Below are 17476 nucleotides of genomic sequence, written 5' to 3'. Positions count from 1 at the left end.
AAGCTTACTGAGTATACCAGGAAAAGTGTACGGTAGGGTTATAATTGAAAGAATTAGAGGCAAGACAGAATGTAGGATTGCGGATGAGCAAGGAGGTTTTAGAGTGGGTAGGGGATGTGTAGATCAGGTGTTTACATTGAAGCATATATGTGAACAGTATTTAGATAAAGATAGGGAAGTTTTTATTGCATTTATGGATTTAGAAAAGGCATATGATAGAGTGGATAGAGGAGCAATGTGGCAGATGTTGCAAGTATATGGAATAGGTGGTAAGTTATTAAATGCTGTAAAGAGTTTTTATGAGGATAGTGAGGCTCAGGTTAGGGTGTGTAGAAGAGAGGGAGACTACTTCCCGGTAAAAGTAGGTCTTAGACAGGGATGTGTAATGTCACCATGGTTGTTTAATATATTTATAGATGGGGTTGTAAAGGAAGTAAATGCTAGGGTGTTTGGGAGAGGGGTGGGATTAAATTATGGGGAATCAAATTCAAAATGGGAATTGACACAGTTACTTTTTGCTGATGATACTGTGCTTATGGGAGATTCTAAAGAAAAATTGCAAAGGTTAGTGGATGAGTTTGGGAATGTGTGTAAAGGTAGAAAGTTGAAAGTGAACATAGAAAAGAGTAAGGTGATGAGGGTGTCAAATGATTTAGATAAAGAAAAATTGGATATCAAATTGGGGAGGAGGAGTATGGAAGAAGTGAATGTTTTCAGATACTTGGGAGTTGACGTGTCGGCGGATGGATTTATGAAGGATGAGGTTAATCATAGAATTGATGAGGGAAAAAAGGTGAGTGGTGCGTTGAGGTATATGTGGAGTCAAAAAATGTTATCTATGGAGGCAAAGAAGGGAATGTATGAAAGTATAGTAGTACCAACACTCTTATATGGGTGTGAAGCTTGGGTGGTAAATGCAGCAGCGAGGAGACGGTTGGAGGCAGTGGAGATGTCCTGTTTAAGGGCAATGTGTGGTGTAAATATTATGCAGAAAATTCGGAGTGTGGAAATTAGGAGAAGGTGTGGAGTTAATAAAAGTATTAGTCAGAGGGCAGAAGAGGGGTTGTTGAGGTGGTTTGGTCATTTAGAGAGAATGGATCAAAGTAGAATGACATGGAAAGCATATAAATCTATAGGGGAAGGAAGGCGGGGTAGGGGTCGTCCTCGAAAGGGTTGGAGAGAGGGGGTAAAGGAGGTTTTGTGGGTAAGGGGCTTGGACTTCCAGCAAGCGTGCGTGAGCGTGTTAGATAGGAGTGAATGGAGACGAATGGTACTTGGGACCTGACGATCTGTTGGAGTGTGAGCAGGGTAATATTTAGTGAAGGGATTCAGGGAAACCGGTTATTTTCATATAGTCGGACTTGAGTCCTGGAAATGGGAAGTACAATGCCTGCACTTTAAAGGAGGGGTTTGGGATATTGGCAGTTTGGAGGGATATGTTGTGTATCTTTATATGTGTATGCTTCTAGACTGTTGTATTCTGAGCACCTCTGCAAAAACAGTGATAATGTGCGAGTGTGGTGAAAGTGTTGAATGATGATGAAAGTATTTTCTTTTTGGGGATTTTCTTTCTTTTTTGGGTCACCCTGCCACGGTGGGAGACGGCCGACTTGTTGGAAAAAAAAAAAAAAAAAAAAAGAAAATATATATATATATATATATATATATATATATATATATATATATATATATATATATATATATATATATAATATACACACACACACACACACACCCACACCCACATTTCAAAAAAATTTTCATTTTCTATTTTTTTTATGATGGTCCCAAGTCATTACCTAGAGGCGAGATGTTAGAGCTTGTCAAATATCCCTTAAATTTTTTTTATTACAATGAGTTTGGTGGCAAATTTAGTGTATCATATAGATGCTTGAGTGGCCTGAATTACCTCTCAACAAACAAGGGAGTAGGTAAATTTTGTGAACCACCTAACAAACTTGTAAATTTATTTCAAAACTACCCAAAGCATTTCAAATTAGGAACCCTAATACAAAGACAACCTAGGTAGTAGGTTGGTAAACAGCATCCGCCCAGGGAGGTAATACCGTCCTGCCAAGCGAGTGTACAATGAAAACCTGTAATTGTTTTACATGATGGTAGGATTGCTGATGTCTTTTGTCTGTCTCATAAACACGCAAGATTTCAGGTATGTCTTGCTACTTCTACTTACACTTAGGTCACACTACACAAACATGTACAAGCATATATATACACACCCCTCTTGGTTTTCTGCTATTTTCTTTCTAGTTCTTGTTCTTGTTTATTTCCTCTTACCTCCATGGGGAAGTGGAACAGAATTCTTCCTCCGTAAGCCATGCGTGTTGTAAGAGGCAACTAAAATGCCAGGGGCAAGGGGCTAGTAACCCCTTCTCCTGTATATATTACTAAATGTAAAAGGAGAAACTTTCGTTTTTCCTTTTGGGCCACCCCGCCTCGGTGGGATACGGCCGGTGTGTTGAAAGAAAGAAGGATTGCTGGTGTCCATTTTTCTGTCTCATAAATATGCAAGGTTTCAGGTATGTCTTGCTACTTCTACTTACACTTAGGTCACACTACACATACATGTACAAGCATATATATATACACACATCCCTCTGGGTTTTGTTCTATTTTCTTTCTAGTTCTTGTTCTTGTTTATTTCCTCTTATCTCCATGGGAAAGTGGAACAGAATTCTTCCTCCGTAAGCCATGCGTGCTGTAAGAGGCGACTAAAATGCCGGGAGCAAGGGGCTAGTAACCCCTTCTCCCGTATAAATTACTAAATTTTTAAGAGAAACTTTCGTTTTTCTTTTTGGGCCACCCTGCCTTGGTGGGATATGGCCGATGTGTTGAAAGAAAGAAGAATACAAAGACAAATCAGATGTACCTGGGATAAGAGTGTGGCCATGTCTTCTTGTTGCTGGCGTATAGAGCACAGTCTTTCACGAACATGTGCATCCAAGACGGTCATAGCTTGTGTTTCCTGCCGATTAAGTTGATCTCTCAACTGTGCAAAATACTGCCTTACACGTGCTCGTGCCTCCTCTGCAGTTCCACCTGTATCAACTTCTACCGACCCACTTTCAGCAGAGGAACCTTCCAGCTGTCTAGCTACACTTTCTAAGAAATCAAACAAAATGCACATTACATGATAAACCGAACAGAAAAAACATATTAAAATATTTTCACAAAATAACAGATTACTACATTAATAACATGATCATCTGAGTATTTTTTTGAGGTCAAAATGAATTTACCATTTCTGCTGTCAGACAGAAATGCTCATTTATTATCAAGACCTAGGCAGTGAAAGGGCTTAACCATTTTAGTGACCATCTGAGCTTTGAGAAAAAGCTAAAATTCTGGACAACTGTGACTAGTTAAGGGGTTCTACATCCAAAGTTTCAACAATGCATTTTCAACAGAGACAATCTAGTATAAAGGATTACCACCCATAGTTTACACAGTTTCTTACACATTACCAGCATCAATTTCTGAATGTTATGTGATGTATCAAGTTAATACATTTTTTTTCTAATTTAGGTTAGGGTCTACCCAGAGTGTGTTCCAAGGGTCAGCTACTCTGTGGCTAAGTCCCAGACCAAGACTCCCAGTGTATTGCCTGATCAACCAGGGGAGAGCCACAAGAACTCCAACACGTGCATCACAGCCCGGTTAATCAGGAACTAACATGAAAAAGTCAGATCACATAAACTTATAAAAATGTATATATTTAACTACAAATAAGCAAACTTAAAAAAAACTAGCAAATGACTGGCAGAGGAGTGTTTCAGGAGATACATAAATGTCAAAATGAGCAAGGTGTGAGGGCCAATTAGGGAATGTGTGAGGTTTGTCTCCTATAGGTGTACTTACTCACTGGCACAGCATTGTACTGAAATGATAACCCTCCTTCCTCCTAGATAAACAAAATAATGCTTCCCAAAATAATGCTACCCAAGGAGATACACAGTCCATCTAGTAGGAAACTTCATCTTTTACAAATGTGGGTATAAAGAGGCATTCTCAACATTTTCTTTCTTTCTTTCAACACACCGGTTATCCCGCTGAGGCAGGGTGGCCCAAAAGGAAAAACGAAAGTTTCTCCTTTTCTTTCTTTCTTTCAACACACCGGCCGTATCCCACCGAGGCGGGGTGGCCCAAAAGGAAAAACGAAAGTTTCTCCTTTTACATTTAGTAATATATACAGGAGAAGAGGTTACTAGCCCCTTGCTCCCGGCATTTTAGTCGCCTCTTACAACACGCATGGCTTACGGAGGAATAATTCTGTTCCACTTCCCCATGGAGATAAGAGGAAATAAACAAGAATAAGAACTAGAAAGAAAATAGAAGAAAACCCAGAGGGGTGTGTATATATGTGCTTGTACATGTATGTGTAGTGTGACCTAAGTGTAAGTAGAAGTAGCAAGACGTACCTGAAACCTTGCATGTTCACGAGACAGAAAAATGGACACCAGCAATCCTACCATCATGTAAAACAATTACAGGCTTTCGTTTTACACTCGCTTGACAGGACGGTAGTACCTCCCTGGGTGGAGTTTCTCCTTTTATATTTAGTAATATATACAGGAGAAGGGGTTACTAGCCCCTTGCTCCTGGCATTTTAGTCACCTCTTACAACACGCATGGCTTATGGAGGAAGAATTCTGTTCCACTTCCCCATGGAGATAAGAGGAAATAAACAAGAACAAGAACTAGCAAGAAAATAGAAGAAAAACCCAGAGGGGCGTGTGTATATATATGCTTTGTACATGCATGTGTATGAGACAGAAAAAAAAAAAAGACACCAGCAATCCTACCATTGTGTAAAACAATTACAGGCTTTCGTTTTACACTCACTTGGCAGGACAGTAGTACCTCCCTGAGCAGTTGTTGTCTACCAACCTACTACCTACAGTATGAAAACATGCAAATATATAACATAAATAGGGCAAAAGCATATATAAATCATATATAAACCTACATTTCTATATCAAAAAGAAAAATTAACCAAAAAACACACTGGAGATACAGTAGATGAAAAAAAACTGCAGCTCTGCATTCATCTATATTCATATCATAATGAGTTATAAACAGTGGCCTCGGATTCAGTGCTCAATTCTTCCAGTAACATGCTGAACCAAAGGGTAATGCAGTTTCTCAACAAGATTTTTGTTTTTAACACAAAATATAGTGCACCCATTAGTTAGCCTCAGATCAATTGTTAAGTATCCAAATACCACTGGTTATAAAGAGAATGCTATTATTATGTATCATTTATAATAAAATGTGTTTAACCCTTTGACTGTTTCAGGCCCCTCTCTGAAACTGTCATTCTATGTCGCTCAATTTTTAAAAAATAAAAAAAAATTATTTTTTTCTTATGAAATGATAGAGAATCTTTTCCCGATGGTAATGACACCAAAAGTTCGAAATTTGGTAGAAAACTCATGGAATTATGCTCCCGCGAAGTTAGCGGTCTCGGCAACATATGCGTATCGGCGATTTCGCCGACTTTGAGCCCTATTTTCAGCCAATTCCATTGTTCCAGTTGACCAAACTCATAGCTATTTCTTTAGAACTCCATTTTATCTATCAGCTGAGTACAAGAAACTTCCCATTTACTAATTTGGACTACCCAACATGGTGGTCCGAAATTGGCAATTTGGCCAATTTCACGCAAACTAAAAAAGATGCCAATTTCAAAATAGGGTTCAGAATAAACAAGGTAGACATTCGTGGCACTAAAATAACATATGCTCTGTTCATTAGTCACATCTCTAGGCCCCTCTTATATTATTATTGCTTTCTATTTTGATTTTTTATTCATACAAAAAAATACAAAATTTACTGTTATGCAGACTACTGCATTATTGTAAAAATGGTATAAATAATATCAGTGCACTAGTGAAAGAATATTAGACTCCCCAGTTGATGTGTATTGGACGTGTGGTGTGATTTATTTACTCCTGAATATTGGTAAAAATCGAACATTTCCGCTACTTTGAGCTCAGTTTCAAGGTCGTTTTCATCGTCAAAGTAATGAAAATCAACTCTATTTCTGTAATATGTTTTCCATTTTATCACCTAAGACCATGAAAACGTGAATACAACGATAAATACTATACGAAAATACACCTCAAAGTCGGCGTTTTATTCCAAAAAAACGATCAGTTTTTTTTTTCTCATTACGCAATGTGTGCTGCAGGATTTTTTTTTATGTGGTGCACACTGACCACACAGACCCATTCTCTCACATGTGGGCCTACCAGCTTTCTCCCGCTTGATTTGAAGCCGCTAGAATTATTGAGTATATATACGTCAGAAACATTGGGTCGTAAGACGTATTTATACGTTGAAAACAGTCAAAGGGTTAATATATATATATATAAAAAAAAAAAAACTTAACCCTTCAGTCATTACAAGGTAAAGCTCTTTATTACTAAGATACTTAACACTGGACATGAAATATTCAAAGGCAAAACACTCATCATTAACAATACTGCACACTTCTCACCTAGTTTATGAGCTGAATCAGTTAATTCTTGAGCTACTCTCTTTATGTGTTGTATGGCTGTATTGATGGTGGAACGGATCCTCTCAGCTTCTTGCTCTAATAATATATGCTGAAAGACACAAAACACTTATAATACTTTTCCAAGACACTTACCAAGCAGTACACTGTTAGAAAAATCTCTTTTTTTTTTATAGAAAATGATGCACATGTCTCTTCTTGTATATGTAATGTCCATGCATGTGATGAGTAAAATTTATAAAGCTCTTGGCTGGGCAAAATGTTGTTGTCACTACAGCTGTAAGTTGCTGTCCGTGTCCATTTCTCATCAACTGGTATTCTGTGTCATTACTGTACCTGCCCAACATGTGTATGTGTGTGTATGTGTCAGTAAAATCTAGATTTACAGTCTGGCTACTGTAGAAGAGAAGAGATAGAGATAAGAAACACTGATTAATACACAGTACAAAGTGTAAGTACACAATGGAAATGAAATTATATTGATACAATGTAGTGTTCATCCAAACCATACCACGGACGGGGATAGAACCCGCAATCAGAGAGTCAAAACTCCAGACCGTCGTGTTAGCCACTGGGCCAGCAAGCCACAATAAGATTCATCCAACTAGGTATATTTCTACACCATAGGAAGGTTAGCATAGGCACCACTGTGACCACAAATGCTAGCATGGCCGTGACAAACTCTAGCTCCAGTCCCCTCAAAGCCGTCAACATGACTCACGAAATTGTAATGACACGATTGCAAACAAACCATACCACAGTGGTGCCCAGCTGGTGGCTAGCTGGCCCAGTGAGTAACTCGACAGTCTGGAGTTTTGAGACTCTCTGATTGAATTTTTATTCAAACCAAAAAATAGAAGATTTACTGTTATGCAATACTGAAATAATTGGATAAATAATATCACCACATTTGTGAATGTAAACCATACCACGGGCGGGATTTGAACCCGCGGTCAGAGTCTCAAAACTCCAGACCGTCGCCCGTGGTATGGTTTGTTTGCAATCGTGTCATTACGATTTCGTGAGTTCTTTGTGAATGTGTATTAGACCCACCAGCTGTCATGTATTAGACTTGTGAGGTCATTTGTTTACTCCTGAACATCAGCAAAAATTTAACATTTCTGCTACTTTGAACTCAGTTTCAAGCCATTTCCAGTATTAAAACCAATCAAAATCATCTCTATTTCTGTAGTACAGTGGACCCCCGGTTCGCGATATTAATCCGTTCCTGAGAGCTCATCGTAAACCAAAATTATCGGAAAGCGAATCAATTTTCCCCATAAGAAATAATGGAAATCAAATTAATCCGTGCAAGACACCCAAAAGTATGAAAAAAAAAACTTTTACCACATGAAATATTAAGTTTAATGCAACAGAATAATTACAATAACAATAGAATAATTGACACTTACCTTTAATGAAGATCTGGTGATGATTGATGAGATGGGAGGAGGGGAGAGTGTTGAACCTATTGTTTAGAAGGGGAATCCCCCTCCATTAGGACTTGAGGTAGCAAGTCCTTTTCCGGGGTTACTTCCCTTCTTTTAATGCCACTAGGACCAGCTTGAGAGTCACTGGATTTCTGTCACACAACATATCTGTTCATAGAGGCCTGTACCTCTTGTTCCTTTATGACTTTCCTAGAGTAGTTCACAACATTGTCAGTGTAATAGTCACCAGCACGGCTTGCAATAGCTGTGTTAGGGTGATTTTCATCCATAAAGGTTTGCAGTTCAACCCACTGTGCACACATTTCCTTAATTTTTGAAGTAGGCACAATGGATTCCACAACTGGCATAGGCTTCTCAGGGTTAGCCCCAAACCCTTCAAAATCTCTCTTATTAATTTCCATACTAATTCTCAACCTTTTTACCACAGGGTTGGCACTAGAAGCTTTCTTGGGGCCCATGGTGACTTATTTTGTAGAAACAAGCACCAAAAACAGTGATAATATGGATAATATGGAATGTACCGAATGTATCCTCAGTTGCGCGCACACTGGCTGGCTTGTAAACACTGGCACACACGGGGCAGTTCAGGCCACACGTGGACATGTCTTGTATGAATCGTATCGCATACCGGGTGTTGTAACGGAAACCGAGGCAAATTTTTTGCAATATAATGCATCGGATACCGGATTTATCAGATACCGATAACATCGTGAACCGGGGGTCCACTGTATATCTTCTATTCAATCAAATGAGACCAAGAAATTGCAAATACAACTATAAAAAACATGAAAACACTGCAAAGTCGCTGTTTTAATCGAAAATTATGGTCTCGGTTTTTTTCTCTCATTATGCACTGTGCTGCAGGACTTGTTTTATGTGGTGCACACATACCATATAGACGTATTCTCGCATATCTAGGCCCAAATTTACTGCTCACAGCTTATCAGAGTGAGCTGAGCTCATGGCGTAGATCTACGGTTTGGACCCTGAAAGGGTTAATTGTGACGAAACAAGCTCTTTTGGAAGAAAATGCCGAAGAGGACCTACATCACGCAGGAGGAAAAGGCACTCCCAGTACACAAGCCTATGAAAGACAGGCTAACTCTCTTGTTGGGTGGTAATGCTAGTGGGGATTTCAAAGTGAAGCAATTACTTATGTATCACTCTGAAAATCTCAGTGTGTTCAAGAAAAGCAGTGTTGTTAAGAGTAAATTGTGTGTGATGTGGAAGGCAAACAGTAGGGCATGGGTCACAAGGGAAATTTTCCTGGAATGGTTTAATGAAGTGTTTGGCCCCAGTGTGAAAAAATACCTCCTGGATAAGAAACTGCCACTCCAGTGCCTCCTGTTAATGGACAATGCTCCTGATCATCCTCCAGACTTGGAAGACCAATTGTCTAAGGAATTCAGTTTTGTAACAGTGAAGTTTTTGCCTCCTAACACCACTCCTCTCCTCCAGCCCAAGGACCACCAAATCATTGCAAACTTCAAAAAACTGTACACCAAAGCAATGTTTCAAAGGTGCTTTGATATAACCTCGGACTCTGAATTGACCTTAAGAGAATTCTGGAAGAATCACTTCAATATCTTCCACTGCATAGGCCTTATAGATAAGGCTTGGCAGAGAGTGACTTCCAGGATGATGAACTCTGCTTGGAGAAAACTGTGGCCAGATTGTGTCCAAAAGAAGGATTTTGAAAGGTTTGAGGTTGACCCTGTCGACTCTACACCCGTTGTGCAATCAACTGTGGCATTGGGGAATTCCTTGGGGTTGGATGTGAGTTTGGAGGATGTGGAAGAGTTGGAGGAGGACCACAATGAAGAGCTAACCACTGATGAGCTGCAAGAGCTTCATCTGCAACAGTAACAGATGACAGCTGAGGAAATTGCTTCAAAGGAAGAGGAAGAGAGATGGAAGAAGGTGCCTTCTTCAAAGATTAAGGAGATTTGTGCAGTGTGGACTAAAGTGCATTTCATTTGTGGAGCAACATCACCCTGAGAAAGCTGTTGAAATCCATGCTGGTGGCTTTTACAATGACAATGCCACGTCCCATTTTAGGCAAATATCTGTCCAGACCTATCTGGACAGATATTTTATGTGACAGAGGTCCAGTGATTCTCAAGCTGGTCCTAGTGGCAGTAAAAAACAAAAGAGGGAAGTGACCCCAGATAACGACTTGGTTCTTAGAGTCCTTATGGAAGAGGATTCCCCTTCCAAACAATAACCTATCTTCCCTCTCCCTTCCTCCCTGCCTTCCTTCCAGCAACAACAGCCTTCAAAAAAGGTAAGTGTCATGTTTAATGTTCATTCTTTTGTGCATGTAAATGTATATTTAAGGTAAAAAATTTTTTTTGTTAATACTTCTGGGTGTCTGGAACAGATTAATTCCATTTACATTATTTATGGGGAAAATGGTTTTGGTTTTGGCCGATGGCTCTGGAACGGATTAAACACGAAAACCAAGGATCCACTGTGCTTTTAACCCTTAAACGGTCCAAAGAGATTGACATTCAAATTCGTAGTGCTACAAAAGTAGATCTACTTTTTTTTACATATTTTCAAATATAACAAAAAAAAAATGTAGATAAAAGCTTTTTTTACACGTTTTCAAATGTAAAACAAAAAAGAAGATCTACATTTTTTTTACATACTTTCAGATGTTGAAAAAACGTATATATACGTTTGGACCATTTAAGGGTTAAATACAGTGGACCCCCGGGTTTACGATATTATTTCATTCCAGAAGTATGTTCAGGTGCCAGTACTGACTGAATTTGTTCCCATAAGGAATACTGTGAATTAGATTAGTCCATTTCGGACCCCCAAACATACACGTACAAACGCACTTACATAAATACACTTACATAATTGGTCGCATTGGGAGCTGATCGTAAAGCGGGGGTCCAATGTATTTATACAATAGTGTACTGTATATTGTAATAAACAGAATAGAAGAAATCAGCTCTAATATATATTATTTTGGCATGCATACTGGTCAGAGAGCCCGTCGTAAGTCTGAGCGTCGGTAAACGAGTATGTCACTGAGCGAGGAGAGGCTAACTCTTTCTCTTAAAGGAATACAGTACCTTATGTTTTGTATGCTTGTAATCTTTGCAGATGAAACACATTAATGGAGCTGACTGACAGCCTTCTTCTAAACACACAAATTCAACTGGATGAAAAGAATGGTCAGCACATCTTGGCTTCTCACGAGGTTTTTCTGAAAGGAAAAAAAGTATTGTATATGCACTGTACTTACCCTATGCCTTCTACCTTGCCTCTTCTTGCTAAGGTCTTTCCTCTTCGCTGTTCCTCAGATTTCTCTAAAATCCTACATCTGTCTTTCTCCTCCACCTTAGTTTTTTCCTCCCCTTTTATCAATGCAGGAGTAATTTTCAATGAAACCAAAACTTGTACAGTATAAACTGTCCTCTGCAACCTAACAAATAATAACAAGGGCTAGCATCATAAAATATCTTACAAAAGAAACATTTTGCATACTAAGATTCACTGATAAGGAATGACAATGAGCACAAGCATAGGTCAATGAATTCTCAAGATGAATCCAATCATGATGAAACTTGGATTCATAAAAAAAAAATGAGCCAAGGGCCACTAACCCACAGCCCTGAGTTCATGAAAGTCATTAATTAAATGTGTGGGGGCTCTCAAGATACATCAGACTTCAGCAATCAGGTTAATTTTGAATTAGGGATGATATATGATGATCAAGACAGTCAATAATGATGTTTATCATATTTTAGCTTATTCATTTACTGCTGATGTATACTATTGATATATATATTTTTAACACACTGGTCATCTCCTGCCAAGGTAGTGACAAAAAAAAAAAAGAAATGCATTGAAATGCACAGAGAACTCAACTCAAATGACCCTGAACTGCAATATCCCCATCCCTCCATCAGAGTGCAAGCACTGCACTTCCTACCTACAGTCCCTTAGTTCAGCTAACCAGTTACCTTGAATTCTTTCATGTTACCTTGCTCACACTCCATTTTTTTTTTTTTTTCAACAAGTCGGCCGTCTCCCACTGAGGCAGGGTGACCCAAAAAAGAAAGAAAATCCCCAAAAAGAAAATACTTTCATCATCATTCAACACTTTCACCACACTCGCACATTATCACTGTTTTGCAGAGGTGCTCAGAATACAACAGTTTAGAAGCATACACATATAAAGATACACAACATATCCCTCCAAACTGCCAATATCCCAAACCCCTCCTTTAAAGTGCAGGCATTGTACTTCCCATTTCCAGGACTCAAGTCAGACTATATGAAAATAACCGGTTTCCCTGAATCCCTTCACTAAATATTACCCTGCTCGCACTCCAACAGATCATCAGGTCCCAAGTACCATTCATCTCCATTCACTCCTACCTAACACGCTTACGCACGCTTGCTGGAAGTCCAAGCCCCTTGCCCACAAAACCTCCTTTACCCCCTCTCTCCAACCCTTTCGAGGACGACCCCTACCCCGCCTTCCTTCCCCTATAGATTTATATGCTTTCCATGTCATTTTACTTTGATCCATTCTCTCTAAATGACCAAACCACCTCAGCAACCCCTCTTCTGCCCTCTGACTAATACTTTTATTAACTCCACACCTTTTCCTAATTTCCACACTCCATGAGCAAGTTAAATCCTAAACACTACTTGTCCAAAGCACTCACATTTACCTGTAGGATGCTCAAGCTCCTACCACGTAATTACAATCTAAAATTCACACCCTCCTTGGTTGACTCCTGCCCCTCCTTCCTTCCACCTTGGATTTACACACAGAATTAAATACTGTACCTTCAATTGCATTTTTCTTTATATTATTTGAAGTGTCATTTCTTTAAAAAACCTTAACCTTAATGTGGACCATATAAACAAATATGAAAGTAGGTGACACCTGCTTTAGGCCATGAGGAATTTATGACAGGCATAAATTTTATATTTAAAAAACTGGCCAAGTGCCTTCCAAGATGACTTTCACTCCAGTGGTTGTCATCCTTGTTAATAACATGTGTTCTGCCAGTACATAATTAACAAACAAAAACCGAGCATACATACATATAAATTTGTTACAGCATATTATAAATATTATGTGATTTTAAATACAAAGCTTAAATGTTTAGGAACTTACTAACCAGATAATGGGATGCGTTTATGTTTGTGAAGAGTTTTGGTAGCATGGGTACGCTCAGAGCACTCGAGGCATAGGTGAGATGCACACACTGTACAGTAGAGGACTGCTAAGTGCTCTTCATCCTCATCACAAGATATACCGAGCTGTGTAAATATGAGGAATTTATGATGAATGGATTAAGGATTTATTAAATACGTATTAAAGAGGATTAGTGTTACACTGTGAACATTTACAGTTTCTTTAATCATTTCAAGGTTATACAAACAAGACGACGAATAAGACGTATGTGCAACACCTTGAGAGATGTTTCACCAACCAGAAGCTTTGTGAATCTAATACAGACATGAGAATGGAGGCTTTTATAATATAGCCAGTGGAAAAAGTGAAGCAATACAACAGTAAAAGACATGGTCACACGTGGGTGGGGCCCACTAGTGGAAGTGGGTCAAGCCCATCTAGATTCTATAACTATTTAGAAATCAAATTGTAGAATCTTATTATCCACACCAATATTTCATAACATCGCTGTGTCAGACAAGTATCATTGGATCAAAGGTATACAATACTGACAGGATGATGAATAACCAATATCATTAAATCTTGGCTACAGAGAATACAAAATTCTACAACTCTATTGCTAAATCTCTGTCTCACCCAATGGGTCTAACATACTTTCCATTAGCAGGAACTGTCTACATGTGACCACATCTACTACTGCTGCATTGCTTAACATTATCCACTGGTACTGCATGACTTCGTTTGTATATAGCCTCTAGTGGGCGACTTTTCTCAATAAGGATACCCAGGTACTGCACATGTCTTAGTCATCCATATGATTAATCTTACTGGTGATGGCTGAAATACATGCTGTATTAAATTTCAGAAAATTTAAAGAATTCATCAACCTTGATCTTCATTCTTGAGTTTCAAGCAGATACTCTAAATTATCATACTATATTTCACTTATTGGCTATTTGGAGTGACATCAAAACTGTCATATCTGAGCACCTCTGCAAAGAAGCAATTATTTGTAAATGATGGTTAAAGTGTTTCTTTCTTTTTTGGGTCACCCTGCCTCAGTGGGAGACTGCTGACATGTTGAGAATAACAAATCACTTTTTATACTACTGTGCATAAAAGATACATGCAAGTTCATAAAAGATAAGAGGAAAAAAGCAGATTTTCATGGCACTATCAACAGGGAGAAGAGGCGACAATTTCAAATGGAGAAAAAATGGTATAAAAATGGCAGTAAAATAGCAGTTGGCATGGGATCTATACAGTACAGTAACTTTGTCTGAAATTAATCCTTAACTACACTTTCATGAAGAGAATAAAACCCTGTTAAATGTGTGGCTAATGCAGTCCTAGAAAATGGGTTAAAGTTAATATTCATTTGCTTTTGATGTTTTATATTGACTTTATATATCTGTAATCAACCCACAAAATCATCATCATTCAACAAACTGGCCATATCCCACCAAAGCAGGGTGGCCCAAAAAGAAAAACAATTTCTCTTTTTAACTTTAGTAATATATATACAGGACAAGGGGTTCCTAGCCTCTTGCTCCCGGCATTTTAGCTGCCTCCCACAACACGCATGTCTTCTGGAGGAAGAATTCTGTTCCACTTCTCCATGGAGATAAGAGGAAATAAACAAAGACAAGAACTAGTAAGAAAAATAGAAGAAAATCCAGAGGCGTATGTATATGTATGCTTGTACATGCATGTGTAGTGTGACCTAAGTGTAAGTAGAAGTAGCAAGACATACCTGAAGCCTTGCATGTTTATGAGATAGAAAAAGACACCAGCAATCCTACCATTGTGTAAAACAATTACAGGTTTCCATTTTACATTCACATGGCAGGACAGTAGTACCTCCATGGGCAGTTACTCTCTACCTCTCTACCTTGGCTGTTTTTAACGTAGATCTATGTTGACGTGCGTAACGCTCAAAACGTAGATCTATGTTTTTTTTACATGCTTTCAAATGGAGAAAATAAAGGTCAGAGCACTACGCACGTGAATGTAGATCTACGATTGGACAGTTTAAGGGTTAATTATCTTTATTAAAATAAATAATGATATCCCTGCTTAGGATATTATATTATTCTGCATCATGTGTGTACAAAATGAGAGAATCAAGAATATTCTTATTTTCTTTTAAATATGACTAAAAGTAATACAGTGGACCCTCGGTTATCGGCCGTAATCCGTTCCAGAAGGCCGGCCTAAAACTGAAATAGCCGATAACCGAAATAAATATTCCCATAAGAAGTAATGTAAATACAATTAATCCGTTCCAGACACCCAAAAATATTCACAAAAAAATACATTTTTTAGATTAATTATAGTTTTACATACACAAAACAATGAGAACTAAATAAAATAAATACATGAACAATTAAATCAATATTACATGCCTTTACTGAAGACTGTTGTTGGCTCATGGAAGACAGGGAGGACGAGAGAGGGAGGAGAGTTTATTGTTTGGAAGGGGAATCCCCCTTCATAAGGACTTCAGGTATCAAAGCCCTATCTGGGGTTACTTCCCTTACTTTGTCATTTAATGCCACTAGGACCAGCTTGAGAGTCACTGGACCCCTGTCGCACAAAATATCTGTCAAGAGAGCTCTGTTTCTGGCGTCTCTAAGATTTCCCTGAAGTGGGACAAGGTTCTGTCACTGAACCTGTTGCAGATGTAGCTTGTTTCAGCTTGGTCAGGGTGAAATTTCTCAGCAAAATCTTGCACCCTAGTTCACACTGCACAAATCTCCTTAATCTCTGAAGAAGGCGCCCCTTCACTCCCTCTTCCTCCTCCTCTGAGGCAAGTTCCTGAGCTGTGGTCTTTTGCTGCTCCAGATGAAGCTCTTGCAGCTCTTCAGTGGTTAGCTCTTCTCTGTGGTCCTCCACCAACTCTTCCACATCCTCACCACTAACCTTCAACCCCATGGACTTGCCCAGAGATACAATGGATTCCACAACAGGCATAAGGTCCTCAGGGTCAGCCCAAACCTTTCAGAATCCCTCTCTTGGACACATTTTGGCCACAATTTTCTCCAAGCAGAGTTCAAAGTCCTGGAAGTCACTCCCTACCAAGCCTTACCTAAAAGGCTTATGAAATGGAGGATACTGAAGCGATTCCTCCAGAACTCTCTTAGGGTCAAATCTGTGTCCAAGGTCACTTCAAAGCATTTTTGAAACACTGCTTTGGTGTACAGTATTTTGAAGTTAGAAATTACCTGCTGGTCCATGGGTTGGATGAAAGGAGTGGTGTTAGGAGGCAAGAACTTCACTGGGACAAAACAGAATTCCACAGACAATAGGTCTACGAAGTTTGGAGGGTGAGCAGGAGCATTGTCCAGTACCAAGAGGCACCTGAGTGGCAACTTATGTTCCAGGAGGTATTTTTTCACACTCTGGCCAAACACATCAATCACCCACTCTTTGAAAATTTGCCTTGTGACCCATGCATTATTGTTAGCCCTTCATATCACACACAATTTACTCTTGAAAACATTGTGTTTCTTGAACACTGGGATTTTCAGAGTGATACACCAGTAAAGGCTTCATTTTGATATCCCCAGTAGCATTAGCACAGAACAAAAGAGTAAGCCTGTCTTTCATAGGCTTGTGTCCAGGTAGTGCCTTTTCTGCCTGCATAATACAGGCCCTCTTTGGCATTTTCTTCCAAAACAGGCCTTTTTCATCATAAGTGAAAGCTTGGGTGAGGAATCCTTTAGCCTCTACATACCCCTTGAAATCTTGCACTAATTTTTCAGCTGCACATTTATCAGAACTTGCAATGTCTCCATGCCTTACCACACCATCTGCCACTATGCTTCTTAAATCTTTCAAACTTGCCTTTGCTGGCCCTAAATTCACTAACAATAGCACTTGTTCCAGGCATTTTATTTTCAAGAACTGCATACAACTGCTTTGCCTTCTCACAAATCACTGACTCCACAACACTTTCTCCCGCTAATTGCTTTTCCCTGATCCACAACAATAACTTTTCCATATCTTCCATTATTGGTGACCTTTGTTTCATTATCACATTTACTCCTTTTGCAACATCAGCTTCCTTGATTTGTTCTTTCTTTGCCAGGATGGAAGTGATGGTAGATTTGTTTTTCCCATACATCCTGGCAAGTTCCAACACTCGCATACCACTCAAATTTTTCAATCACTTCTCTCTTAAATTCCATCATGTTTCTCATTTTTTTACCACAGGAACTTTACTAGGAACTTTCTTTGGGGCCATGCTTACTTATTTCGCAGTTGCACTTAATAAATAACAAAGAAAAACACTGATTTATAGCAAAATGTTTGGATAAA

The 17476-nt window shown here is 38.9% G+C and overlaps 1 protein-coding gene across 1 annotated transcript in view; it reads right to left on the bottom strand.

Annotated features, from left to right (window-relative positions):
- Positions 1-2887: 2887 nt before the first annotated feature.
- Positions 2888-17476, bottom strand: part of LOC128684219 (E3 ubiquitin-protein ligase TRIM23) — a gene marked incomplete at its 3' end in the record, with an annotated part of 28549 nt that continues 13960 nt past the window's right edge. The window contains 4 exon segments of the mRNA XM_070092879.1: positions 2888-3120; positions 6518-6626; positions 11073-11206; positions 13140-13281. Of these exon segments, the coding sequence (XP_069948980.1) occupies positions 2888-3120; positions 6518-6626; positions 11073-11206; positions 13140-13281 (618 nt within the window).

This window comes from Cherax quadricarinatus, chromosome 41, assembly GCF_038502225.1.
Source record: "Cherax quadricarinatus isolate ZL_2023a chromosome 41, ASM3850222v1, whole genome shotgun sequence".
Classification (NCBI taxonomy): domain Eukaryota; kingdom Metazoa; phylum Arthropoda; class Malacostraca; order Decapoda; family Parastacidae; genus Cherax; species Cherax quadricarinatus.
This window is presented reverse-complemented; position numbering and strand designations above follow the sequence as displayed.